At 51.1% G+C, this 27,266-nt stretch overlaps 1 protein-coding gene across 2 annotated transcripts; it reads right to left on the bottom strand.

Moving 5' to 3' along the window:
• Nucleotides 1-14,937: 14,937 nt before the first annotated feature.
• LOC133359521 (tripartite motif-containing protein 14-like) lies at nt 14,938-23,830 on the bottom strand. 2 transcript variants are annotated; one of them, XM_061577940.1, is made up of 6 exons: nt 22,375-23,830; nt 21,792-21,908; nt 19,161-19,394; nt 19,017-19,039; nt 18,622-18,725; nt 14,938-15,888 (listed from the first exon to the last, which is right to left on the bottom strand). In XM_061577940.1, the coding sequence occupies exons 1-6, from the start codon at nt 22,726-22,728 to the stop codon at nt 15,341-15,343; spliced, it is 1,380 nt and encodes a 459-aa protein (XP_061433924.1). In that variant the 5' UTR covers nt 22,729-23,830; the 3' UTR covers nt 14,938-15,340. The 2 variants fall into 2 exon arrangements, with proteins under 2 accessions (XP_061433924.1, XP_061433925.1); XM_061577941.1 differs by having other exon boundaries at nt 15,199-15,888; nt 21,792-22,014; nt 22,375-22,719.
• Nucleotides 23,831-27,266: the final 3,436 nt, after the last annotated feature.

The following is a 27,266-nucleotide window of genomic DNA, read 5'->3' as shown; positions in this document are numbered from 1 at the left end:
TACGAGTCATCGGCAAGTCCACTCAGCTCCACATCTTCATGTACAACATCACTCCATCTCTTCCCCGTTTAGCCCCCTCAATCGGAACAAAAGTTGTTTAGGCATGCGGTGGCTGGGCATGCGGGCTACATGACCCAGCCAACGTAGCCTTGTCTACCGGAGGAGCTAACCAATGGGTTTTTGTCCAGATCTTTCAAGGATTTATGAGCTTCTCACACAATCCAGCCTGGTTAAACCCAGGATGGATCGTAGGCAGGCCAGCATAAATGTTTCTAACTAGAGAATATGTTCCATTATGGGGGTCCACGTTTTGCAAGTGTAATAAAGGACTCCTTCACACGATGTTGGTCTCCGTTGGTCCTTTATTGATGTTCTTCTCCTCCGCACCCCGCTGGCCTCCTCCTCAGCCAGCGTCGTCTCTCCTCGCGCCCCGCGCACTCTGCAGCCACCCCGCTGCTCCGTGTGCTCCCGCATACTCTGCAGCTACTCTGCTGCCAGTGCAACCTCGCACCCTCTGCTAGCCCTCTGCTAGCCCCGTGCAACCCGCACGGTCCCGCTAGCCACTCTGCTAGCCCCGTGCAACCTCGCATGCCCTGTGCGCCCCGCGCACTCTGCTGTCTCTCCGCACCCCGCTAGCTGGCGCCGTCTGCCAAGCCCTATCAGCCTCGCGGCTGAGGGCACGGCGGCCACCCGACGTGGTCTTACCTCTTCACTCCCTCGAGTTCCCAGATCTCTTCCTGGTTCCCTCCTATAACCTCTCTCCCACGTGACCCTGACTCCTCCCTCTCCCACGTGACCCCGACTCCTCCCTCTCGGATCGTCACATCCGGCCTTCTCATTTATGCTCGCATTACACAAGTGTAGGGCTGTTACAGAGGGGCTGTTTGTGTAGGGCTGTATGCATAGGATCAAACGGGTAACAAACACAGTGGGCGGGGCTCCGTCAGTACACGGGGAGGTGCCCGCAACGACGTCCGCACCGGGCGGCTTGGGGGGGCTGCCCGTGGGGGGGTTGTGATCCTCTGGGGGGGTATAAAAGGGGATGAGCCAGAGAGCTCGGGGTTCAGTCTTAGAGTAAATAGGGGAAGACGGAAGATCGACCAGCTAGGCCCTGGACTCCCCTGGGACGCCGCCCTTATCAGGGCCGTGCAGGACCGAGCCAGTGGCGTGGTCCCGTGAACCAGAGTTAGTACTCTGGGACTCCGTGTACCGTAGCCCGACTGACCAGTGTCGGGCCAGATAGCCTCCCCGTTAGTGGAGGACTAGGGATAGGTCAGGGGTAGCTAATAGAATATTCCCAGCTATCCGGGTGAGGGGGCCGATACACCCCTCTAGTATTGTACGACTACTTGTATAAATAAATACGTGTGCCTTACAACGGTGTCCAAGCGTCCTCAACGGTACTTCATCTGGTGTCAGAAGAACTACGAACATGGACACGCACCAATCAGCTCGGGCCAAAGTACCACAAATGGAGGACGCCGCTGAAATTGTCGAGCCCGAGACGGCTCAACAAGACATCGTGCAGCCGGGGCCGGACGCGTTCTTACCGGAGCATCGGCATGAAGAGGGGCCGCAGACAGACGGGCTGAGGCTGGCTCACGAAAGGCTGGCTGAACTGCTTTACGCCGCTGCCGCCACACTGGAGAACATCACACGGCTGGGGGCTGGTGGTCCACCACGGGGCGAGGGGAGTCGGCGTCCGGAGTGCCTTCCCGCCATTTCCGAAGATTCAAACTTTGAATTTCCCGCCATCGATGCGGCGGCTGCTCGGGGCGTGGCCAGCCTGAACCTCGGGTCCGACATCGGCCTCGCTGGGGCTGCCGCGTCAGCACCAGAGGAGGGCGCGTCATCACGGCTGCGACAGGCGATTCCATCTGCCGTTCGCGCCGAAACACAGCCGAGTCATGGAGACAACAGCCTGCGGGGTTCCACAGCAACCGCTGCGCTGCACCAAAGACTGCCTCCGCTTAAAGAGTTTGTTGGCGCAGAGGGCGACTGGGGCGGCTTCCGGCGACGCTTCCTCGCCCACCAAGAAATGGCTAAATGGTCGGATGCTGAAGCTCTCTGCGCGCTGCCGGCGCTCCTCGACGGCGACGCACTCGCCGCCCTCACATCGGCGCTGAAGGAGAAGCGCTCTACGCTACCAATGGCGCTGCAGCTGCTGGCCGGGGTCTACGGACCTTCAGCGGAATGCAGGCAGCAGTTTTACGACCGCCAGCGGGGCGCGAAGGAGTCGCCCCTGGCATACAGAACGAGTCTCCTGGCGTTGGCCAAGACAGCCTTCCCTCGCATGGACGAGGACGGCGTCGACGCCATGGTGACTGAAAAAATCCTCCTGCTGGCAGACGACCTGGACATCGCCGTCGTTGCACAGGAGGACACGGAGATGACTTCCCTCCAGGCGGCGCGGCTCCTCCACGCCAACCTGCTGTCACAGCGGCGGAAAGCCAGCAGGGCAGCGGCCGGGCGTGCGGTGGCGGCAGCCACCCTCCCGGCAGAGGAGGTTTTCGCCGTCGACCATCGTCAGCAGCAGGGGACGGGAGCACGGTCGGGCCGGGATGGGTCGAGCCGCTTCGACCGTCTGTCATTGCCGCCGGCGCTCCCGTGTTGCTTCAACTGTGGCGTCCGAGGCCATGTCGCCTCGGGGTGCCGCTCTCCTCGACAGCGCGGGACGACGCCTCATCAGGACGCCGGCCCTCCTCCTCCTCCCAAGCTCCATCAACATGATCCGGCGAGTCGCGGCACCACACATGTTTTGCCTAAGTACATACCTGTCGCACACTCTCGCACCACAACGAATGGGGAGCCGACGTTGCATCGCGACGGGTCAGTGCGCACCACTGTGGGGACTCGAATCGAGCCCAGGCAGTGGTCCGTGTTGGCCCATCGCGTTGTGGCCGCGTCGTCGGGGTCGTCGGCCGTCGTGGGACACATTGACGGCGTTGAGGTACGCATCCTGGTCGACACAGGGGCATCGGCGACCATCATTTCCGAACTAATGTACAACATTCTCCTTGGTTCTTTCGGTAAAGTCACGTAGAAGGGAAGTAATAAAATAATAAAAATAAAACATAATAAAACAATTCTCACGACGTTTCGGCCACAACGCAAGCAGCCGTCCTCAGGTGAAAACCAGGTCCGTCGAGGCGACAAGCTTTAAATCGAAATTTAATGTACAACATTTTACCTGTCCAGAGCCGTCCCTTACTGCCAGTTAACGTCCCATTCTATGCTGCTAACGGGGGCTCCCTTGGCATCATTGGACAGATTCGAGCGCAAATTTGTATCGGGGATATCAAATTGTCGGGCCCGATTTTTGTTTCCTCCTCGCTGGCGGTTCCGTGCCTGCTGGGGACGGACTTCTTGGGTAAAATGCCGATTCGTATTTTAATAGACCAGGGATGCATTGAGCTCCCGTCGGGACGGTGCATGGCGTTCCTGCCTTCTCCTACTGCGACTCGGATGGCGTTCGTAACTATACCAGCGTCCGTCGTTAAAACGGTTCGTGTGCCGCCGGGAGCTCAAATGTTAGTGCCTCTAAGACTTCGTCGGCCCTTCGCTGAGGGCATCGGGGCCCAGGGAATCCTGTTAGGACTGTCTAGGGCCGGGGTTAGTGGACCGCATTTGATTCCGGCCCTGACCGTCGTGAGGGGGGACGGGGACCCTTTCATCGCGGTCCTCAATGTGGGATCGCAAACTGTTGTAGTTCCTCAAGGGACGGTGCTTGCGCACGCGACGCCGGTGCCCTGCGAGGAACCAGTTGCAAATCATGTCGGCACTGCTCCCCGGCCGCACCCACGTTCGGACAGCGATGAAGGGTGGCTCGACGCGCTTTGTGCGGGATCGACGGACCTGTCAAATTCTGAACGCCAACAGCTTAGAGCGCTACTGCAGGAATTTTCCGACGTTTTCAGTCGGAACAAATACGATTTGGGTTGCACTCTGCTGCGTCACCATATTGACACGGGTGACAGCGCGCCAATACGCCAGAATCCGTTTCGGTTGAGTCCCGCCGAAAAGGACCATGTCAAATCGGCTATTGATGACATGTTAGCCGCCGACATTATTTCTCCCTCTACCAGCCCTTGGGGAGCGCCGATCGTCCTGGTTAAAAAGCAGGACGGCTCGTTGCGGTTTTGCGTTGATTTTCGGCGCCTTAACAAAATTTCAGTTGCCGACGCATACCCGCTCCCACGGATGGACGAATCGCTGGACGCCTTGGCGGGAGCGCGATTCTTCTCCACGCTGGATTTGCTTTCGGGATTCTGGCAGCTTCCTCTGGATGATGAATCGAAACCTAAAACTGCTTTCCGTACACCGCACGGCCTGTTCCAATTCAACCGGTTGCCGATGGGCTTACACTCAGCGCCGGCAACCTTCCAGCGTTTGATGGAATTGGTTATGGCTGGATTGCAATGGGAGTCGTGCCTGATTTATTTGGATGACGTTATCGTCTTCGGTAAAACTTTTGACGAACATCTCCAGAGGTTGCGGGCGGTTTTCCTAAAGATGCGGGCTGCTAATTTGAAGTTAAAGCCCCAAAAATGTCATTTGTTACGCGATTCCGTGCGTTATTTGGGCCACATCGTAGGGCGCTCGGGTATTGCTACCGATCCTGCCAAAACGCAGTGTGTCAGTTCCTGGCCGACTCCCACCTCGGTGGGAGAGGTCAGGAGTTTCATCGGCTTCGCGTCATATTACCGACGGTTCGTCGCTGATTTTGCGACGATTGCCAAACCCTCACACGCCTTAACATCTAAAGGGGTTCGGTTCCACTGGGGTCAGGAGGAGGAGGCTGCTTTTTGCTCCCTTCGGGATGCCCTGGTAAAAGCTCCTCCCTTGATTTACCCCGATTTTTCAAAACCGTTTCTGCTCGACACCGATGCGAGCAACACGGGTATTGGGGGCGTGCTTTCCCAGGTGGTTGACGGCGTCGAACGGGTGGTTGCGTACGGCAGTCGGGTGTTGTCTCCAGCGGAGCAAAGATATTGTGTCACCCGCAGGGAACTGTTGGCAATTGTCTATTTCATCCAACAGTATTGCCCATATCTGTACGGTCGGCATTTCACCGTCCGCACAGATCATGCGGCACTGCAGTACGCCCTGCGAGTTCAACAGCCATCGGGACAATTGTCCCGATGGTTGGAGATCCTCCAGGATTTTGATTTCGAAACCACCTACCGTAAGGGTGTTCGCCACACCAACGTGGATGCTCTGTCGCGCATGCCAACCACCTCCGAATGTGCATGCCTCCTGGGGTCGGGACGTTGCAAGCCAGCAGGGGACATGTCGGTTCCGGTCCTTGCGGCCGCCGCCGACGGCGAGACAATTGTTCCAAATTCTATTGAACAACAGGGGAAAGATTCCCTGCTAGGTTTGCACATTCAGGAATGGGGGCGCCTCCAGATGGAGGATACCTCCCTCCTCGCGTTGCGTCGTCGCGCCGGGGAGGCGGGGCGGGGGTCGGGTGATGCCGACGCATGGGAAATGCACGCAGGGTTGCTGATGCATTGGGACGGAAAATCCCACCGACACCGGCTGGTGGTCCCTTCTGGGTTACGGGGTAGGGTGGTGTGGGCTGCTCATGAGCGCCTCCTCCACCTGGGTACCCAAAAGACCCTCGCCTTGCTCCAGCGTGATTTCTTTTGGCAAGGCATGACAAGGGATGTCTCAGATCTGTTGGCTTCATGCCCTCGGTGTGCGCAGCGAAAACCACCAGCACGAGAATCAAACCCGCCTTTGCAGTCTATCAGGGTCTCCAGAGTGAACGAACTTGTCGCGCTGGATATTCTGGGCCCATTCCCCGCCACCCCTAGGGGTAATAGATATTTGTTAACCGGGGTCGAGTACTTTACGCGCTGGCCTATGGCCTGACCCCTGGCCAATCAGTCGGCAGCAGCCATCGTCGACGCCTTTGTCCAAGGTTATGTCATGGACAAAGGTGCTCCGGAGCGGCTGCTGACCGACCAGGGTAAATTTTTTTCCAGAAAACTCCTCCAACAGGTCTGTGAGCTCCTGGGAACGAAAAAAATTCGTACCTCCCCCTATCACCCGCAAACTGACGGGATGGTCGAGCGTCTGCATCGCACCATCTCGTCTATGTTGTCACAGCAGGTTTCGGACTCACAGACCGATTGGGACTTGCAAATTCAAGGGGTCTTGGCAGCATACAGATTGGCCCCCCATGCTGCAACGGGATTTTCACCCTTCTTCCTCATGTATGGCCGCGATCCTGACCGACCTGTTCGGGCGCAGCTGCAGATCCCCACGCCGCTGGGTAAAACTAAATTAGTTGACCATGTTAAATTCAACCTTGCTAAATTGACTGAGGCACGGGATGCTGCCATGCTAAATTCCGACCAGCGTCAGAAAGCAAATGAGCGCCTCAGACTGGGTCGCGCGCACGTGCTGCAGTGGAAGCCGGGGGACAGGGCATGGCTGCACTGCCCCCAGGTACCACTCGCGACATCCTCTAAACTGGTGCGGCCGTGGCGGGGTCCTGTCGAGGTGGTCGAGGTTTTGCGGCCTCAGTGCGTTCGCATCAAATGGGGGAAGCGCCGGTGGTTTGTGCACCCCTCGAGACTTAAACCATTCGTTGCGGTGCGAGGCCCCACTCCACACACGCGTGGCCAAGCATGTGGGGGGTTGGCCGACTCAAAGGGTCCGTCTCTGCTGCTCTCGCCTGACGTGTTGCCGGCTGTCCCGCCCACAGGTGCACCGGGATTGACGGGCTCGCACCCAACCCCCTCTGCGGGGGATGCCGAGGGTCTCGCGACGTCAAGCGCGGACTCACTGCAGAATGGACAGCGGCCACCGGACGGTCCGCCATCCGGGGTTGCCCCGTGTGACGGGCCTGCAGCAAGGACGCGCGCAAAAATGCGCAGACTCTTGTGATGCATTAAAAGGAAATTTATTTCTCTCGTGTACGGTTGCGGGGTGCTGCGTCGGTGGGGTGCTCCTGCCACATTGTGTTGTGTTGTGTTGCGTGTGTGCTAGGGGTTCCTTGCTAAAATTGTATATACGTCGCTCTTACGGAATTCGTATTTATTCAGGGGGGGTGCGTCGGGTTGTTTTCCCTTCGGGGTTTGTTGGTTCTTGTTGTTGTTCTCTTCACGTTATGGTTAAAATTGTTTTTTTTTAGGCACACGCGGAGGTCAAGGGGTTAATAAACCTTTATTGAAGTTGTTGCAGCCGGGACTGCTGCGAGCTGTACAGGGGGGGGTGATGTAGGGCTGTTACAGAGGGGCTGTTTGTGTAGGGCTGTATGCATAGGATCAAACGGGTAACAAACACAGTGGGCGGGGCTCCGTCAGTACACGGGGAGGTGCCCGCAACGACGTCCGCACCGGGTGGCTTGGGGGGGCTGCCCGTGGGGGGGTTGTGATCCTCTGGGGGGGTATAAAAGGGGATGAGCCAGAGAGCTCGGGGTTCAGTCTTAGAGTAAATAGGGGAAGACGGAAGATCGACCAGCTAGGCCCTGGACTCCCCTGGGACGCCGCCCTTATCAGGGCCGCGCAGGACCGAGCCAGTGGCGTGGTCCCGGGTACTTCACAAGCATAGAGAAGGGAAGGAATGGCTGTGGCCGAGAAGACCTGAAGCTTCGTGCTTAGCAACAGACCAGGTAGCTTCACCCAGCGTTACACAACTGAAGAAAATATACTGCCGCTCGACTGATTCGGAGTGAGACCTCTGCTATTAAACTGGAGCCGGTTATAAGCACACTGCCCAGGTATGGGAAACTCTCCACTCTCTCCACAACAGTGCATCAACAGCAGACCTTGCTTTCCCACCTGATGACTGACGCTTGTGTTGCCCCCGAAACGTCGTGTTTTTTTTATACCTATGTGACTTTAGCAAAAGAACCAAAGAGTATGGATTCCTGCAGTCACGAAAGCTTCAAATCAAGATTAAGATTATTACAATTCATGAAGCGTAGAACACGAGCACAGAGTGAAGAGGCTTCGCCATCATTTTGATCTGCATCACTCGATGGAGCCCATCTGAGTGGAAGCCTTTTGAGGGGGGGGTGGTTTGTGGATCACGCTTTTTTGTGAAACTCAAAAATAGTCCAGGCTGCAAAGAGGCCAGATGTTGTACATGAAGCGGGTTGGTTAAACCTTCTGTGTGGCCCTATATGTGCCTTGCCTCCGTTTGTAAATTATTTTCCGGTTGCTCGGCTGGACATTGATGTGGGTAGGACAGGTTAGACCAGAACAATCCAATATTGTACTGCAACATTTACCTCTGTCTATAGATCCCACGTCTACTACCAACCCGTACTTTCTGGCGTGGTGAAGCATGGCCAAACAACCCCCATGGCCCGCATGGCCTGTGGTTTCTATAAATTATTTATTCTGAGTTACTGTGTGCATGGAAATGGGTGGCTCGTAGATGAATAGCTCCGTCCACAGCAGAAATCCCCAACTTAACCGATCTCTCTCGATATCGTTACCCCGGTTTAATCCACCAGCTAAACCTTTCGGTTGTTTTGTTGTCATTCATAAACTTCTCTACAGAGTTTCCAACCAACCTCTTCTTGCCCTCCAACAACCTACTGGGCATTGAGATCACCTTACCCTGGCTTGCCAGCAGATGGCAGTACAGCAAGTGGATTCATCTCCATCTGCTCCATCGCGTTAGATGTGTCTGGGTACTCGGGTTCATCATCAAACTCGCCTCTCATCCACTCGAGCAGCTGCACTGTGAGCAGCTCATGCAGCATTGCTTCTCACGACCCCTCACGTCCATTATCCTTGACGCACGCACACTCCTTCACTTTGATGTTGTAGCTCGTGTGCCTACACGCAGAGGGTTCTGTCACACGTTATTTCTTTGATTAAAACATATATTCTCAACAGCAGTGATTTACCCCGTACGTTATGTGATGTCCAATAGGTGGGTGGCGTTCGCGCAATTGAGTAAATTCATTCAAACCGCACCGGGATTGTCACCCGTCTCTGGGGGGACGAGCCGTCTCGAGCACGCCCTGCCCACAGGACGTCCACATGAACATATACATTAAAATATGTGTATGCATTTGTAAATAGATACATGTGTATTTATATGTATTTATGCAAATAAATAAGTATATTAATATATTAATACATATTTATATGAAACTAAATATATAAATGATTGTTGCCTGTGAATTTCAGGCATGGTGGTGTTTGTTGTTGTTGTGGTGGTGGTAGTTGTTGTTGTGGTGGTGGTTGTGGTGGTGGTGGTGGTTGTGGTACCCCCTACCTCCTCGTGGAACCAGACGGGCAACATTGTCGTGGACAGTGCTGTGGGGAGGAGGGCCAATTCAGATTGGACCTCTCCCCTCATGGCATCTGTTACCACCACAGTAGCTAAATGGGGGCTCTGGACGGGTGCGAGGGGCTGGTAACCCATCCACCTTCATTAAATTACCACTAAACCACGACTAAAATATCTAACTAATAAGCTTGTGCTGTAGGCCCCTGGGGGCCAGGCGTCTATGACGTCTCCTGGCCATCTGGTGGAGCCAGGAGATTGAATCTATATTCTTAGTTTTTTTCCGGTAAAGTCACGTAGGTAAAACATCAAAATTAATAAAAATAGAATAAAATAAAGATCACGACGTTTCGGAGGCAACACAAGTCTCTGTCATCAGGTGGGACCGTCACAGCCAGATTAGCTGCATCAAGTGAGGCAATGATTCAAGATGTAATCCCTTAAAAGCGAGCTGGGGGGGGGGGGAGGAGAGGGGGGGGGGGCTCATCAGAATGTGGTAGCCAATGAATGGAACGTATCGGGAGGGAGGGGGGCGGGGCCAAAAGGGTGGGCGACGGCGTGGAAGCGATTGTGCGCAAGAGACAAACTGCTGCACACGCCAACGCATTGGACAGAGAGGGGGGAGGGGGAGGCCTGATACAATGATACAAACGAACGGAAATGCCATTGTTTATACCAATGCTGGCTGAACAATGAAGAGATTACTGTTAAACACTCGGTAAAGTAAAGTAAAATAGTGCCTGTCAGATAAGATGGTCCAAAAAAGTGTAATTAAGTCTTTTTTGCGTGGTTAATAACATCTTTCCAATGATTACTAAGTTTGTACCCATCATCACGGTTGAAATAATGTCTGTGTTTGTATATTTGTATGGCTTCGTGTACAAACCTTTGAATCTTTACCCTCTGGGCTCCTCCAAAAACAACGACAAACCACTTTGGATGGCCACTTGGAATGTTCGAACGCTCACTGCGGAGGAGAGGCTGCCACTTCTCTGTCGGGAGTTGGACCGGTATCGCCTGGATCTCTGTGGCATTCAGGAGGTCCGGTGGACCGGCTCTGGCTCCTGTCACCATGCGGGCTGGACAGTCCTCTACTCGGAGCAGGAGACTGCCAAACAACAGGGTATGGCTCTTCTTCTGAATAAAAGAATGAAGGGGGCATGGGAGTGTGGCGGTGAGGTGTGGGAAGCTGTATGCCCCAGGCTACTTTGGGCTCGCCTTCCCATAAAACGGAGGCGATGAGTGGTGGTCGTGGTTATTTATGCCCCCACCAAAGACGAACATCCGTGGAGGGATGCAGGCAAGGCCGATAAGTCAGATGCCTTCGGTGACCGCCTGTCACAGGTGCTGGCTAAAGTGGCCCCTCGGGACAGAGTCATCTTGTTGGGTGACTTCAATGCCCGAGTTGGTCATGATGCTGGTACCTGGTCTGGAGTGATTGGAAGGCATGGGTCAGATCAGCTCAAAAACAACTGTAGGAGCCTGCTAGATTTGTGTGCAGCCCATGGGCTAATAATTACCAACACGCTGTTCCGGCATCTTCACATCCACACAACATCATGGATGCATGCCGGGTCCAAGCAAGAACATCTGCTGGATTGCATAGTGACGGATCAGCGGATGCGAGCCCATGTCTTTGATACCAGGACCTACTGTGGAGCTGATCTGCCCTCTGACCATCCACTAGTCATCTGTAAGAAGCGCCTGCCATTCTTCCACTCTGGTGGTGGGTGTACACCCAATACCCCAGTCCAACCTAAGGTGGCCTGGTCTCAGGAATCTGATGAAAGATAGCGAGAATTTCATCATCGCTTGCGGCTGGGATTGGCATCGTCCCCCATTCCTCTTGATGTCGAGGGTAAATGGGCGAGTTTTAGGATTGTGACTCATGCAGCTGCAATGGCTCCTTGGGTTACGCGGTTCAGACCTTCCCAGAGACCCTGGCTGACACAGAAGCTGTTCAGGATGGTTGAGAAAAAGCGACAGGCCCACTCTAATCGTCTACAGCATCCCACTTTAGAGAATGAGGAGGCTTACCGCAGCCTTCGCTCGGAGGTTCGGTGAGCCACGAGGCACTGCGATGATGGTTGGTGGTCGCGGGTTGCTGAGAAGATGGAGTCTACCTCAGTGGCCCGCGATCAAAAATCCCTATTTAACGCCATCAAAAAAGTAACCTGCAACGACACGCCTATTACCATCATTAGGGGAAAAACGGTGATCCAATCTCTGACCCCCAGGAACAGGTGTGCAGATTTGCTGAGCATTTCTGTGAGGTCCTGGAGGAGGTGAAATCCCTCAGTCAGGAAAAAATCGTGGCACAAAGTGGGGATGAGCCTGCTGAGGCTGCGGTGCCTCAAAAATTGGAAGAAGAAGTCACCCCCTGTGAGTGGCTGGCTGAGGTGCCATCTGTTGAGGAAGTACTGAAGGCGATCCAGAGTCTGAGACCAGGAAAGGCACCGGGCAGAGATGATCTCCCAAGCGAAATGATGAGGGCGGGTGGCGTTTGTGCACAGACTGCCCTACATGACATCATAACAATGGTCTGGACCACTGGATCGGTTCAGCAGGATTAGAAGGATGCCTTGGTGATCCCCCTCTTTAAGAAGGGGGACCACACAGACTGTAACAACTACAGAGGCATCTCACTCCTCAGCGTGCCGGGAAAGGTCCTGGCAAGGATTTTTCAACATCGCCTTGCTAGGCACGCTGAGGAGAGGCTTGTAGACCCCCAATGTGGTTTCAGAAACGGGCGGTCTTGCACAGATGAAATATTTTCTGTCCATCTGCTACAGCAGAAGTGTAGGGAATTCCCACAAGACCTACATCTCTGATTTATTGACCTGGTCAAGGCCTATGATATCATTAGTAGACCTGGGATCTGGGTTGTTCTTCTTACTTTTGGAGTCCCTGACCCTCTGCTCACGATCATTAAGGACCTTCATGAAGGTAAGTGGGCCCAGGTAAAACTATGTGGCCAGGAGTCAGAGCCATTCCCTGTACACCTTGGAGTGCGATAGGGATGTCCTCTGGCTCCCGCATTATTTGACATCCATTTTGACCAGGAGGTTCGTGAAGCCTTCAATAGCTGTACCGGGAGATTTTCCATTTGGTACAGATATAATGGGAGGCTGATCGATGCCCGGGTGCGGTCAAAAGATGGCTCCCTATTGGTCAACTACGTTATGTATGCCGATGATTTGGTAATTGCTGCTCATTCAAAGGAGGAGTTAGAGACGCTACTGCTGAATCTGGAGCGTGCCACTAAGAAGTGGGGCCTTACCATCAACCCCACCAAACTAAGCACCGGCCTGGGTATTTTGTACTGTCGGACACTCCACCCCCATGGCTCCCAATCGGTGATGGGGCAGTTGTGGAGAGATTGGAGAGTTTCTCATACCTGGGCAGTGGGCTCATGACCGGCTCCGGGTTTGGCAGTGGAGGTCTCACTCCGAATCAGTCGAGCGGCAATATCTTTTAATCGGTTGTGTAACGCTGTGTGGAAGCTGCCTGGTCTGTCGCTCCACACGAAGCTTCAGGTCTTCTTGGCCATGGTCATTCCCTCCCTTCTCTATGCTTGCAAAACGTGGACCCCCCTAATGGAACATCTTCGCGAGTTAGAAACATTTACGCTGGCCTCCCTACGATCCATCCTGGGTTTAACCAGGCTGAATTGTGTGAGGAGCTCACAAATCCTTGAAAGATCTGGGCAAAGTCCCATCGGTGAGCTCCTCCGGCAGGCAAGGCTGCGTGGGCTGGGTCATGTAGCCCGCATGCCCAGCCACCGCATGCCTAAACAGCTTTTGTACGGCCGGATTGAGGGGGCTAAACGGGCGCAGCACGGGCTAGAGAAGAGATGGATTGACGTGGTACAGGAGGATGTGGAGCTGAATGGACTTGCCGATGACTGGTACCAGCAGTGTCAAGATCGGCCTCAGTAGAGGAGGCTCGTGAAGGACGATACTGGGCAGATGGAAGAAGTTGCCCTCCACCAACAAAAGAGGGCGGAGGAGCGACGCTCACAACAATGAGCTTAACGCCGGGTGGCTATAGCACAGCAAGTTGGCACAGTAGGGGGCACAGGTGGTGCATCAGCCATTCATCTAAGTCATCTTAGTCTGTCTACCCATGGCACCTGGGTCTGCCCCGTGATCTCCTGCAAGCGGGCGTTCGACACTTCACGTGGCCTCAAGGTGCACATGGCCTGGCACAAGCATCGTGGTGACGTCACCACCATTTAGTGGCGAATGCCGGTTGTTGTTGGTGGTTGTGGTGGTTGTTTATATGCTTAATACAATGTACAAAGTAATATATAGTATCGTAATTTTATAGTGAATATACAGCAGAGTGATATACATTAGGGTGGGTAGAATAATACATAGTGTAATATTACAATGTATAAGGTGGTTTATAGCGATACAGTATATAATTTAATGTTGAGTTGGTCGTGTGATGTAAGAGAATAAAGTTTAGATTGAAGCATATTATATTTTTTTACGACGTAGAATTGTAATGTATTACTTACTGTTAGTAACTCAGCTTATTGTAGAGTATATTTAGTATACTGATGATACTATGTAGATTATACTTTAGTTGTTTACGTGGTGGTTTTAGTTACTGCAGCTACATACTATTAACACTTCTTCCCTTTATTAATGCTACCCCTATCCCCTCCCTTTGATGCTGCTAATCCTGCATAATGCACTGGCATATGTAGTACTAATCACATACCTACATTTCCCATATCCCCTCCCGTTGATGCTGCTAATCCTGCATAATGCACGGGCATAAGTAGTACTAATCACATACCTGCATTTCCCATAAATATGATAAATTCCTCTTGATATGCAAATTCTTGTGTCAAGGCGCCCTTTCCCCCCCTTCCAACCCAGCTTATATATATGCTCCAAGCACGTGTGCTGTTTCATTCAGACGCTGTCGCCTGGACAGACCTGGACATAGAACAATAATTGAAAAAAACCCATCACGACCTAAGCAGCTAACACTGAATGGGAAAAAAAAGTGAAACAACACGCAATTAATATATAACATGAAAAATATGTACATCGTAAATAAATGAATAAAAAGTAGAGGAACCTTCGGACTCTGTCTTCTCGACAGACCTGTTCTTCACCTGAGGACGGCTGCTTGCGTTGTGGCCGAAACGTCGTGAGAATTATTTTATTATATTTTATTTTTATTATTTTATTACTTCCCTTCTACGTGACTTTACCGAAAGAACCAAGAAGAAGATGGTGCAGTGGTAAAGGACGGGCGTGGGGGGGGGGTGACGTCACCGCGTTGGGGGAGCCATCGTGGTGACGTCACCGCGTTTGGATAGCATGCGTGGTGATGTCGGCACGTTGGAGGATCGTGCGTGATAACGTCATTGCGTTGGGGGAGCGTGCGTGGTGTCATCACCGCGGTGGGGAGGGGGTGTGTGTGTCTGGTGACGTCACCACGCCCATGACGCAGCCGCAGCAGATGACTTGAACAGTTCCGGACATTGTTGGCACCATCTCTTTATTTGTTTATTAATTTGTAGATTTAATTTGCTTGGCAGTGGCTGTGTATAGGATTTGGTCCTCGTGTTTAATTCATGAACAGCGTTGCGGGATGCAGTGAGAATGAATGACGCTGTGCACAACTACGTTGTTGTTTGTGTTTTGTGTTTTTTATTGTAGAATCGTAGATACAAGCGTTACAACGCCACTGTCATACATGTACATTTGTACTTTTTTAAAATTATTATTGTTGTATCTCTCCCACAACTCATGATACCACGACTGTATTCGCACATCCCAGTTCACCATTGCTAATCACTGCACCCCTACACTACAGTCACTCTCCTCTGGAAGGGTGAATACATCCACGTTGGCTTCACACACACACACAGCGTTACCTATTTTACCCCAACCCCCCCTATGAACGTTGTGAGGATTGTTTAGGCTCAGCCCCCCCCCCCCCCGTTGTGATTGAGAGCTACCAGCACACACAGGCGTGGCACTTGCGCGTGGCGATGACGAAGGTGATGAGCGCAGTGCGTCGTGGCGTCTGCCCTCTGTGCTGTTCACGTTCACCTCTCTCAGGACGCACCACTCAGATCCAGAATCCTCATTGAGGCACCATCATTACCCCACACTGCCAGCCCAGGCTGTAGGGGCCGAGTGAAGTTTTGATGGAACGAGTGCAACGGCGCCATGGAGTGGGCATTGTAAAACGACAGCAGCCCTGCGTCCCAGTCCAGATAAACCCCGACTATCATCGGAGGCTCCTGCACCAACAGTGAGGTCTCTACCCCGCCATGCCGCACTGAGAAGCTGTCACCAAGTTTCTGTAGACACCAGGAGACGCCACTCCCTCCTAGGCCGCACTCATCACCACGCCCTCTCCGTGGGATCGTCCCGTACGCGACTCCAACCCGACACCACAGCGCTTTCCCCACGTCCACCTCCCAGTAGTGCTGACCCGATGAGAAGCTATCAGAGCACAGGGCTTGTAGCCGGTACTCAAAGCGCAGTGGATGATGGGGGCGACAATGGCTGACATTGCTCAGAGTCACCGTCCTGAGATCCGAAGAAATCTGGAGGAGATCGCGGGCTGAGTTGGTGTCCAGAGTCGGTGAGCATCCATCTGTGGTGAGGACAGTGATGACGCTCGCACAGCAGTCACGGCGACGCGTGCGCAGTAGCGGCACGAGAAGTGCACGTAACGTGTACACACGCACGTTGGTGTTGTGTTGTCTGTTGTGTTGTTGTGGTCATACCGCAGGACGTGATACGTTAATACGTAACACTTTGATTATCACGTGTATCCCAAATGCATACAGAACTAGTATTCGTTAGTATCTGTGTACACATACTAATATTCGTTAGTATTAGTGTACACATTAATATTCGTTCGGCTGTGGTTAACACATCACATCACTTTTGTTTTACACACTGATGTCTCTTTGAATGGAGAATCGCATCATCACCCGGCTCAGAAATTCTCTCTTATCAAGACGCTCATACATCGGGCTAAGACAGTGTCAGATGGTGAAAGTCTCGGAAGAGAGATTTCACATGTTAAAGAAGCACTACGACAGAATAGCTACAATAATGCTCAAATTAACAGAGCACTGAATGCCAAATCACGATCGCAAAGCAACACTGTTGAAAGTCATCAGATTATTGAAACAATTAATACATTTATATCTCAGGAGTAACTGACACATAAGCCGTGGTTTGCAAAAGCACAACATTAAAGTAAGATTTGGTACAGTAAACAAAATAAAAAACTAGTTTATTGTACTAAAGACGAATTACCTAAATTATCAACAGAAGGTGTATATCGTATTAATTGCTTATGTGGCAGATGCTATATTGGAATGACGGGATGTAACATCAGCCTGAGACTAAAAGAACACCTAATAAAAATTCAATGATCTCAAACACAACTGTCGGCAGTGGCAGAACATGCTTGCCAACGAGGCCAGTCAATTGATTTTGATAACGTTGAAGTGTTCTGTAAAATAATTATTACAGGCCAAGACTAATTAGAGAATCAATTTAAATTGAGAGAAATACAAATAATTGTAATCGCTCTGACAGCTACAGGCTTATTGCGGCCTGGAAGCGAATTGTTAAATAATACATATTACAATTACAATTGGTTATAAGGGGAAACACATACTAATTAACTGATTACTAACATAATATATAACTACAACACCCCCCCCCCCTCCTCCACTTCTGATTTCTGAACCTGATTGGGTATAGTGATTGTGTTCAGTTATTAAATAATACCCATTTCAACTCCTTATAGAGGAATCATAACACTTAAGGTATTCATATTATTGGTTCTTTCGGTAAAGTCACTTTACCGAAAGAACCAAGAATATGAATCCCTGCAGTCACGAAAGCTTTAAATCGAAAATTAACTGATTACTAATCTATTCTATAATTACAAAAGCCCCCTCCGTCACTGATATCTGCACCTGATTGGGTTAAATTATGACGTTACCCTGCTGTTCTATATTAAAGACGGGGTGCAGGTGGAGGGCTACACTATTTTGGCAAATCGCCCGATGATGCTGAATGCAATTACCAGCTAAACGTCGTACTCAAATTGTAAATGTTGTGAATTCACTCTTCAACACTAAAGTAGTGAACTATTTGTCTTTTGTCAACGTGACACAATTTTTACTGATTGGCCGTGTCGGTTGGTGGAGGGTTGTGACACATTTATAAATAACGCGATCTAACCCAAAAACCTTATTATGAATACTAATATTTGTTAGTATTAGTGTACACATACTAGTATTCGTTAGTATTAGTATACAGATTAATATTAGTTAGTATTAGTGTACACGTACTAATATTCGTTATTATCATGTACAGATACTAATATTCGTTAGTGTTAGGGTACACATTTTAATATTCGTAAGTATCTGTGTACACAAACTAATATTCGTTAGTATCTCTATTCATACTCGTTTTTTTTTGTAAAGTCTCGTAAATAGGAAATTAATTGATCACGACGTTTATATCGCAACACAAGCGACTGTCTTGTGCACATACTGATAATCCCTCGTGAATAATTAGTGAATAATAATAAATAATGAAATAGTACTACACTAATATGACTGTGTGTGGAGTGGTAGTGAACAGTGGTGATGATGCCAGCACCACTATGTTAATGCCACTCTCACAGCGTCTCGCTACAAACACGACTCCTGTACAATAGCCACCACAGCCTCCCACACTCACATCCACGCACAGACATTACGTCACTCCGCTGCTGGATGAGCGTCTCCACGCGCCGTGCGTTTCCTGGGGGGGGGGGGGGTTATTTGACCATACTTCACCGCTCTCGTCGGTGCCCGTTGGCGATGGTGGGGATCGTGAGCGTAGATGCGTAGATGTGCAGTACAACAATGGTTCACGCTGAACTGCCCTCTGCTGATGTGCTGCTTGCTAACAGCACTTGCCCCAGTACACAGCAGTAGGGTTTAGTATAATATTGAAACTGTTAAACTAATTATATTTCACCAGGTAGAGCCCACTGATCCATGTCGCTCTCTTTCAGAGTTTGCGTCTCTCTCCCCGTGGTGTGGCGTGGATTTTTCCCTGGTTCCTCGCGTTTTTCCCTCCACATTTAGAATCAATTTGCATTCAGAGGATTTGTCTGCTGCTATAAATATCCACGAGTTGAGCCACTTCGTAGAGATGTCATTTGTGATAGTCAGGTTGCTTCCAAAAGAGAGCGACATGGTTCAGTGGGTTCCTTGCCTGGTAAAATTAAATGAAAAGTTGATGAAGGTGGGGAGCACAGAAGTGCAGTGCAACACAGCGGGACATGCGCGTTCAAGACTGAGGAACTCACAAGCGAAAGGCAGGAATCTGTTCACGACCTTTTCAAGGGAGCGGATCGTGGTGATGTCCAGTGAAGTGGGAGGTGGGGGTGCAGATTCCTTTGGGGTCTCTCTCCTGGGACAACCACCAACAGCATCACACACAGCCTCGTTTAACCACAGCATTGGAACACTCAGCATCCATAGCACACACAGTCCGTGTCTCACACACAGCCATTGTCTCACACACAGCCCGTGTTTCACACACAGCCCGTGTCTTACACACAACATGTGTGTTTAACACACAAATACACAGACTATGTCGAATACACATACACAGCCTGTGTCTAAGACTCACATACACAGCCCGTCTAACACACACAGCCCCGTTTTGGTTGTTTAACCGTGAGACGTTAATGATCTGTACCTGCACATCTCCTCCAGGTGCCCCTGTGGAAGAGATAGAGAGATCATGAGTGAAGTCTCTACCGTGGGACCACGAGTCCCTCTGCCACTGCCCGCTCTGTTGTTCTGGACACCCAAACGGCGAATCCACAGAGGCGCTCCCCACCTGCAGGAAGGCGAGCGAGTCCCTCTCGTGCTCCAGAGCACGCAGGCGAGTGGCCGCCGCCTGGAGCTCGCCAATCTCCCGCTTGTGACGAGCGATGTCCTCCTCGATCCGGGACAGCAGCTCACGCTCCTTCACGGCCACGCGTTGGAGAGCCTCCCTCTCATCCTCGTCCAGCGCCTTCCTTAGGCGGGCGAACTTGCCCGTGATGCGACCCCTGATTCCGGCCACTGATACCTGCGGAGAAGCGGGGACCACAGTTGGCTCCCTGAGCCATGAGCCACTCCGTGTGTGCGTGTGGGCGCCACGGTGGCTATGAGATGTTGACTCCCTCGCCTGGTATACAGCAGGTCGGGGTTCTATCATGACCTTGACGCCTGTATATTTGGAGTTCGTGTGTTCGCTCTGTGGCTGTGTGGATGTTTCTCTGGGGCCTCTGGTTTTCTTTTTTCACTCCACATTTAGAATCAACATCGCGCATTTAGCGTATTTGGGTGATATCAATATCCACATTGCAATCAGCCACTTTGTTCAGCTATCATTTGTAATAGCTAGGTGGCTTCTGACAAATAACTACTTAGCTCAGTGGGGCCTTTCCTGGTAAAATTAAAAAAATCGTTTAGTCTATGGGTCTCTATGGTTCACTATGTATATCTATGTGTCTCTATGGGTGTCTAGGTATTTCTATGGGTCTGGTATGTATATGGGTGTTTAGGTATCGATGTGGGTCTCTATGTATGTTTTTCTGCTGCTATACATTTTCACGTGATGATTATGATGATATCAGCCATTTGGTTGAGCTATCATTTGTGCTAGCCAGGTCGCATCCAATAAAAAGCTACACAGCTAAGTGGGCTTTACCTGGTAAAAAAAAAATAGTACAGTCTCTGGGTCTCTATGTATCTCTGCGTCCCGATATATATCTATGGGTCTCCATCAGTCTCTAAGGGCCTCTCTTTATCTCTTATGTTTCCCTATGTATCTATGTATATCTATGGGTCTCTATGGGTCCCTATGAATCCAAAGGCTTTTAGATTATTTGGCTGCTGCTATAAATTTCCACGTCATGTTGATGTCAGCAATTTGGTTGATCTATAATTTGTGATGGCCGGGTTTGACGAGATTTGACGAGATGTGGCGAGATGTTAACTACCTCGCCTGGTTTATTTGGAGCCTGCATCTCTCTCCCTGTGGTCGCTTAGATTTTTCTTCGGGTCCTCCGGGGTTTCCCTCCACATTTAGAAACAACATCAAGCATTCAGAGTAATTGGCTGCTATCAATTTCCATCTGATAAGCCACTTGGTTGAGCTATAATTTGTGATTCCCAGGTCGCTTCTGAAAAAGCGCTACATAGCTCAGTGGGGCCTTACCTGGTAAAATAATAATAATAGTTTAGACGATGGGTATCTATGTATCTCCTTTTGTCCCTATGTATATATATGGTTCTCTATCTGTCACTATGGGTCTCTGTATCTCTATGGTTCGCTATGTACAGGGTGTTTAAAATTATGGACCCAATTTCAAAGCAGTATATTTCACGATGGCAACATGTTACAATTACACGAAAAGTTTCAAACGGTTTAATGAGTTATAAAGTTTTACTAACCATTTTATTAATGCTCTATGTGCCCTCCACCTGCTGTACAGACAACATCGAGACGATAGTTGAATTCGTCCCAAACGCCTCTCAAAGTGTCTTCTTCCACTGAAGTCACCGCTGCCGTGATTCTGTTTTTGAGGTCATCCAGATTAGTCGCTAATGGTGGCACAAAAACACGGTCTTTGACGTATCCCCACAAGAAAAAGTCACGGTGTAGTGATGTCTGGGGATCTTGGGGGCCAAGAGTTTAGCGCCAAGTCTTGGGGTCCCGTGCAACCTATCCAAAGTTGAGGCACTGTGTCTTGCGAATGACTGAGGCTAGGGGATGTTTGTGTAGTGGGAGAGGCATCTAGCAGTAAACATTTGAGACTCTATGCCCCGCCTTTTCAAGTGGTAAGAGTTTCATTCATGGGCGGTTTGTGGTTGCAGAGATATAGCGATTTCAAATCTGGTCCAGTATTCTAAAACACCCTGTATATCTATGGGTTTGCTGCTATATTCTTTCACGTGTTGATGATGTCAGCCACTTTGTTTAGCTGCTATCATTTGTGACAGCCAGGGTCGCTTCTGAAAATAGTTACTTTAGTTCAGTAAAGACGTACTTGGTAAAATAAAAAAAATAGTTGCAGTTTAAATAGACTCCAGGGACGCGATGAGGGACAGTGTGAAGTGCAGCTGTTCGTGCCTCTGCGTCCGTGCCGGTGCGCGACCTCCGGTGCAGCGCAACAGCTGCACCACAGCTCCACTCAGACAATGCGTGGCACTCTCTAGATATTTTTTTTGCCACAGGAGTTGAAAACGCGATGCCGAGTAACCCGACCTCGTAGCAGACTCGCCGATGCAGCTATCGAATGCCGTAAACGTGCAACCCCTTCGTAGTTAATGTTGAGTTTGAAAGTGAATGATATAGTTTTAGTAAGAGGCGTCAAAGTCATGAAGCTGCACTAAATTCGCTTGAATTAATTTCGACCTCCACGACTTCCACACTGGGTGGAGGTCACGGGGGTCAAAGAGCCAGGCCCGCACACGGTACCTGCGCCTCCTTACGAGCCGCCTCCATCTGCTTCAGGGACTCCTCCGCCTTCTTCCTCTTCTCCTCCACTGCTCGCGTCTCCTCCCCTACGTGTGTCTGTAGTGAGAGACGAGACGTCTGGGGGAGACTCCAGCCCCCTGAGCCACCCCTCACACTGCTCTTCCCTCCACACCAACCCCTCCACAGCGAAGGCCCTCATCTCCACGTTGCCTTTGTACGGTGACTGAGATGGGGGACAAGGGGAGGGGGCAAGCTGATGCCTCGTTGTAGCAACAGCCGGTGGGAGCCGTGCTGGCTTGGTGTCCGTACCGACTCGGACACACGGGCCCATGATAAATCTAATTTAATTGTTTATCAAGTGGCTGTGATATCAGTCTCAAAACTCCGTCCACTTAATTACATTATATGCAATTATGTTAAATTAAATCCCAGGATTCAATACATCTTGAGGCTCTTTTTCATAGAGACAGAGATTCAATAGGGAGAGCATGAACACACGATAGTTATTGTTTATCAGAAGTTGTGTAGGCGAGTGACAGAATTGGTCAGATCGTGTTATGGTGTCTCGCTCTAAGGGCCTCACCTTTCGTGTCTCGTGCTCGTCCTTCAGCATCAGGACCTTGTGTCCTATGTGTTCACCTGCGATAGTGCAGGTAAAGCAGACCAGGCTGCTGTCTACTGTGCAGTAGAACTCCAGCTCTCTTTTGTGATTCGGGCATCTTCTCTCGTCCAAGCTCACAGTGGGATCCACCACAGCGTGGTCTCTCAACCTGGGATTCTCCATGTGAGGCCTAAAGTGAGAAAAACAGTAGGACATCTCACATCTCAGGCAGGTCTTCACTGCAGGAGTGTGGTCATCACTGCAGATGTCACACAAGACGGCAGTGGCCATCCCATCTCCAACTCTGAGCTGCTCCACCAGGTTGGTTAGGGCCATGTTCCTCCTCAGCTGGGGTCACACAGGGAAGGCTGCTGGGCACTGTAGGCAGCTGAAGCTACTCGCCGTCTCTGTGGCAGCCTCCAGGCACCGCAGGCAGAACGAGTGTCCGCAGCTCAGCGTGGAAGGGCAAACGAAGGTGGCCAGGGAGATGGAGCAGCGCAGCTCACTATCCACACTCTCACTGGGAGTCACGCTCGCCATGACCCATGGCTTCACTGTGATATCTCGCTTTGTGGCTCTGAGAGACGCTGAACCAGGACCTCTCTCTTATAGCGACGGTGGAGAAGGAAGTAAATACGTAAAATGTTTTCATTGTCGAAACTGACATCACGAGACCACTGCACGGAATGTGAACCCATGCCCTTGGTGCGCAAACAGCAGATTCAAGGTTAACATGGTTACAGTACACACCTTGACATGAACAAAATGTATCAAATAAATCTAATATTTTAACAAATATATACATTTGAAGAAATTGGTGTTAATATAAATCGGTGAGGCTCAGCTACGGTGGCTCATTTATGAGATGAGTATCAAGAGATCAACTGGTCCTTCCAGAGCTCAGCGTACAAGTTGGTGTTTATGGTAAGACAGAGCAATGAATTGGGTGCTAGCGTGGCTATGAAATGTTATCTCGCTCGCCTTACGGCTGCTTTATATTTAAAGTTAGCATCTTTCTCTCTCTCCCCTTGGTCGCGGGAATTTGTATCTGGGACTTCCGGTTTACCCTCCACATTTAGAATCAACATCATGCATTTACAGTATTTTGCTGCAATTAATTCCACACAAGCCACTTCATTGTGCTCTCATTTGTGATAGCCACGTCGCTTCTGACAAAGAGCCACATAGCTCAGTGAGCCTTAGAGTTTGTGTCCTGTAATTCTATCTCCGAGTAATTACCTCAATGTGACAAGCTGCTTGAATGTCATTGTGGCATCCGAGATGGAATTTGTCTATCGACTCCCGAGACCCATCCTGGAATCGTGAGCCTTTTGTTAGCAGTGTGACTCTATCACCAACTCTACCTGCCTCCATCTCCCACTGCTGGTGATGTCGCCGTCTCTCACTCTCACCTTGTCCGAGAATGGAGAGTCCCATTCCGAGCATTCACAGCCGTACCCACCACCTATTTCACCTGCGTTGTTTCATATTCGCATGTACGGCTATTGTATACGCGTCCTCCATACCTCTTTCTACATCCCCCTCCCCTCCCCAAGTGGTCCGGGCTTTATCACACCACGATGCCCCTCTAACGTGTTGAGGCACAGTGTGGTGCGATGCACAGGCATCTTGGCAGCTAAACAAAGCCTGATGGCTGCTCCTCACGGGTTTTCAGAAGATCCAGAAATTAACTTCCTTGAGTCGAGCCCATTGAGCTAAAAAGTTATTTTTTCAAGGGGGTTTCGGCCGGCAGACATCATCAAAGCATTCCAAAAATTCACAAAGACAAAGATTTCCTGTCTAACCTTAACAGACTGTTGGGGCAAGTGCTGTTAGCGAGCACCTATGAAGGCTGGCACTGCACACGAGGGGGTGGGTGGCCAGCACCACGTCCGGCCGCCTTTGTCTCTCTAGTGGCGATGTTATTAAGCACCACACCAGGTACTCATTTGAGGCAGAGTTGACCTAGGGGAGGCCCAGGACCAGTTCAGATAATCGTCACTGGTGTTGGCCATGAGCAGGAATCGAACTAGTATCTCCAGGTTAATAGCGTAGCATGCTAACCACCACAATTACACACGCACTCACACACACTCACTCGCCCATACACTCACCCACTTAAACACCCACTCACTCACTCATCCAGCCTCCCACTCATCTACTGTTACACACACTTCAGAATGAGAAGAATTATAAGTTTACTGCCCTGGGGAAAGCCCACTGAGCTACGACCCAGCCGGCAGATGTGGCCAAGTGTTGTCGTTGGTGGCTTGGCCCTCCCCAACTATCTGCCCACCACGAGAGACCTGAGTGACCAAAATAACAAGAAGAGACATTTTTTAGAATTCGGTCAAGAGCTGCCACAATGAATGTAAACATGAGATGTGTATATATGTGTAGTGGTAACCATAACGGTAACACAAGGTCCCTGACACAAAGGGGTATCGGCCCCTTCCACCCGATACCCTGGGGAGGTATAGCCTCTGGGCTAGCATGTCCTCATCACTGGGACCACTTCCTCTATGTATATCAGCCCTCAGGCTAGGGGGACCTAGGGGAGGCTAGCTGACCCGACCCAGCCAAGGTCATCGGGTCCCAGCCACTGGCCTACTCGGTCCCGGCCCTTAGAAAGACGTCGGGTCCCAGGGGTTCCCAGGGTCCGACCACTGGCCCACTCAGTCCCGGCCCTTAGAAGGACATCAGGTCCATGGGTTCCCAGGGTCCTAGTTTAAGCTGGCTCTTTTGTCTTCAGTTTGACGACTGACCCGTCCAGAGGTCCGGCTTATATATGGTTTCAGGGTCACGCCGCCCCTGGCCACGCCTATTCTCTGGAACCTTCTGGAGGGACCTGAACTATTGTGCAATCCCCCCCAGCCCCCACTGGGGGCCTAAGGTGTATACCTCTGGTTCACAACCACCCTCTGGGTTCCCTGGCCTAACGGCATTACTTAATGCAGACCGACTCACAGTCGCCCCCTGTTGACCCATGGCTGGCGCGTATAATGCTATCAACACCCACTACATTACCCCCCCCCCCTCGTAGCACTCAGTCATCTCGGCTGCCAGCAACCCCCCCCCCCTTAAAAACCTTCAACATGACAACAAGCACGTATGCCTCAACAAAACAACAATCAATGAACAATAAAGAACCCATATGAATACCCCAGTCCACCTGTACAAGTTTACATTATTTGCAAATATAAAAGTGAATACGATGGTGCACGCGCGACCGCCCACATCCCGTGGTTCACACACGATCGACAACTGCCACAACGTGACCGACTGTCGAGAAATCCAGGGCGAAAAAAAACCCAAACAAGAAATAAATCTGATGGAAGGGTAAGTACGTGGCGTGGGCGTGTGGGAACATAGGAGAATCATGAAAACCGGGGGGTCTTGGATCGGGTCCGCGTAGCAGGACCATCGTACAAGCCACAAGGTCTCTGTGGCAGCTCGGCAGAAACTAGTTCTGTGTGGGGAACAGCCCACAAGGGCGGGTCAGAAGAGGCTGGGCTCATTAGGGCCCCATCCGGTGGGGCGGCTGGGCGCTCAGCATCAGGGGTGGCCAAGGTCAATGGACTTGAAGGCCTCAATCCCGCAGCATCTGAGTGTAGGACAAGACTGCTCGTCTTAGGGTTAGGTTCTGCAGATGCACACTCCGTCTCATCAGACATATCACACCTACAGCCCCTGTGACGTGAAGATCATGTGAAAGTGCGTGGCGTGACGTAGGTTTTCAGACGCGACAGGTGGACGTGCCAAGACCGCCTTCCCCAATGGACTTTGACACATTGGGGGCGAATGACCCGGACGACCTCGACCGGCCCCCTCCAGGGTCTGAGCAGTTTCGGAGATGTTGCCTTGGGAACCTGGAGGCTATGGAGCCAGGCCTGGTCTCCTTCAGCCCACATGTGCACGAATACACGGCAGCCCTGACATTTTTCGTTGGCCAACTGCCTCACCTCAGAATTTCCCTGGCAGCATCCCGTGCCTCAGTTATTTTCTGAATATTTAAACAGACGTGGTCTGACAATTTGGATTTTGAGGCGGACGGTGTGACGTGTAGCTGCACATCCACTGGGGGATTGACATCGCGGCTATACATGAGATAGAATGGCGAGTACCCGGTCGCCGCGTGAAGTGCCATCCTATTTTCTGCCAGGACCCCGGGGATGTGGAGATTCCAATCTAGTTAGACTCACCAACTGGTTGCACAGCATTGAGGTGAGCATCCAATGAAAATGCTCACCCATTCCATTGGTTTGAGGGTGGTACGGGGAAGTGTGCACCCAGGAGGTTGCACATGTCCTTCAATAGAGTGGAAGAGAAATTCCCTCCCTGGTCGGTCAGCAGCCACTCCAGAGCACCCTTGCTTAGGACGTAGCCCTGGAGAAAGGCCTCGGTAATGGCTGCTGCTGACTGGTTGGGGAGTGGCCAGGCCATAGGCCAGCGGGTGAAATATTCCACCCGAACCAGCAGGTACTTATTACCTCGGGAGGTGGCTGAAAAAGCCCCACCAACTTGTTGATGCGGGACACTCGAATGGACTGTAAGGGCGGGCACGATGGCCTAACCGGTGGCTTCCGCCTGGCACATTGGGTGCAGCTCAGGAGCAGATCAGACACATATTTCGCAATACCTGGCCAAAAAAAATTGAGCTGCATTGTGGCGAGCGATTTGGGGACTCCGAGATGCAAGAGGCGCTCATGAACATCCCAAACGGCCTTTCCGCGCAGAGTGGTCAGTACAATCAGTTTATAATGGCGAGAGCTACCATCCCAGGTCATCAAAAGCCCATCACGCAGAATGATGGACGTGAATCCTTCGCCACCTCTTATGTTCCAAAGCCGCTCAACATGGCGGCGTAACATAAG

This window comes from Lethenteron reissneri, chromosome 65 (assembly GCF_015708825.2).
Source record: "Lethenteron reissneri isolate LAM-NWPU_2019-01 chromosome 65, ASM1570882v1, whole genome shotgun sequence".
Taxonomy (NCBI): domain Eukaryota; kingdom Metazoa; phylum Chordata; class Hyperoartia; order Petromyzontiformes; family Petromyzontidae; genus Lethenteron; species Lethenteron reissneri.
Note: the sequence above shows the minus strand (reverse complement) of the source record. Positions and strands in the feature narration are given on the sequence as shown.